Source organism: Galeopterus variegatus, unplaced genomic scaffold, assembly GCF_000696425.1.
Source record: "Galeopterus variegatus unplaced genomic scaffold, G_variegatus-3.0.2 Scaffold172, whole genome shotgun sequence".
NCBI lineage: Eukaryota > Metazoa > Chordata > Mammalia > Dermoptera > Cynocephalidae > Galeopterus > Galeopterus variegatus.
In genome coordinates, this window is record NW_007726283.1 from 453,806 (window position 1) to 455,494 (window position 1,689).

General features: G+C 31.9%; 1 protein-coding gene across 1 annotated transcript in view; it reads right to left on the reverse strand.

Moving 5' to 3' along the window:
* Window positions 1-1,689, reverse strand: part of DNAH7 (dynein, axonemal, heavy chain 7) — a 250,129-nt gene that overhangs the window by 104,606 nt on the left and 143,834 nt on the right. The window contains 1 exon segment of the mRNA XM_008563289.1: window positions 6-163. Coding sequence (XP_008561511.1) covers window positions 6-163 — 158 coding nt within the window.

Here is a 1,689-nt window from a genome sequence, read left to right on the forward strand (position 1 = left end):
CAAGCAGTCTCTTAGCTGGGCCCCAGAAATCCTCGATTTTTTTTCCTGAACCTGTTGGGTCGGGGATTTTGTCAGCTTTAATGCCTTTCAAGATGCATATAGCTTCCATCACAAGCTTGACACCAGCGGGAGGACTCTTCATGGATTTTACCACTGTAATATCCTTGAAATAACAACATGATAATTATTGAATAAGAAATGTTTGTTTATGTGTTAGTTGTATAATTGGTTCCTAGTTTCAAACTTGGGCTTAAGATACAGAAACTCACTCTGTTCATTGGGTAGAAATGGTGACAATGACAGAACAGTGCCAAAAAAGTATTGAGAAGTTTGTCTTAAAGTTAACAAATAACAAATAATAGGAAGATAGCCTATGTGAGACACTTATGACGTAGTCTACTTCAAAAACACATAACAAGACATTTGTCACAAAGCAGACTTTTGTAGCTTCTTAAAAATTATAAAATGAATAGATACCTGCTGCAAACACTAGAAAAATAGAGAAATTTACATAAGAAAGTCTCCTATAATCCCAATATACAAAGTTAAATGCTGTAAACATTTTTGTTTATATTCTTTTACCTTTATTTCTCTATATATGCCACAAACCAGTATATATGCTAGAAGTTAAGCAATGGAATCATAGTTTATATAATATATATGTTGCTTTAAAATTTGCTCTATTTCATTAACAACATACAGTGGACATTCTTCCTTGCTGGTAAACATTTATATCCTCATTTATAATGGCTGCATAGCACTCCAATGTATAGATATCCACTGTAATTCTCATACCTTATCTATGTTCCTTCCTTTGCTTTTTACTATTACAATTGCCATGTTGAATTAAAGACTCTATAACTTTTATTTTTAAAACTTTTCACACATATTAACAAACCGCTCCCCAGATAGTGTATAAGGGTGCCTGTTTTACCAGATTCATCCTCAGCAGCATCAGCAGGCATTCTGGTAGGCAAAAAAAATCTTACTTTAATCAGTATTATTTTTTTATGCAAGTGAAGTAGTATACATTTTCATATGCTTATTGACTATTTGTATTTTCTCTTTCGTGAATTTCTTCTTTATATCATTTACTATCCTTTCTTAGAGCTATTTTTTCTTATTGATTTCTAAGAGTTTTTTATGCAGAGGCATATTAACCCTTTGTTTGCCATGTGTTTCAAATATTTTCCCCAGTGTTTCCAAAATTCTATCCATGGTGTTTATGTTAAATAAAATGTGCTGATTTTTAGGTACTAAAGTTTACTACTTAAAAAAGTTTATTAATTATGAAAAATACAAGAGTATCCAGAGCATATATGTTACAAACAGTATTGCCTAGTGGGGTTTTTTTCCCCCTGAGGTCTCTCATACCCAGGAAATCCTGGGTCCTACTCCACTCCAAGATTCTAAACATCTGACCTATGCTTTCTACTATTTATGATAATATAGCTATTTTGTATTTAAATTTCAGTCTAAAATCTATTTTGGAGCGAGATGTGAAGAAAGAATCTTGCACTCTTCTTCCCTAACCCACCCAAAAGTTTAGACAAGATTCCCAACACTATTTATCTTTAAAAACCCACCTTTATCTTTCTAAATTGAAATATTCCCCTTTCTCATCTTAATTTTAATACCACATTTCATCAAGGCACACTATTGGAAAATAAATCATAAAACATTATTATT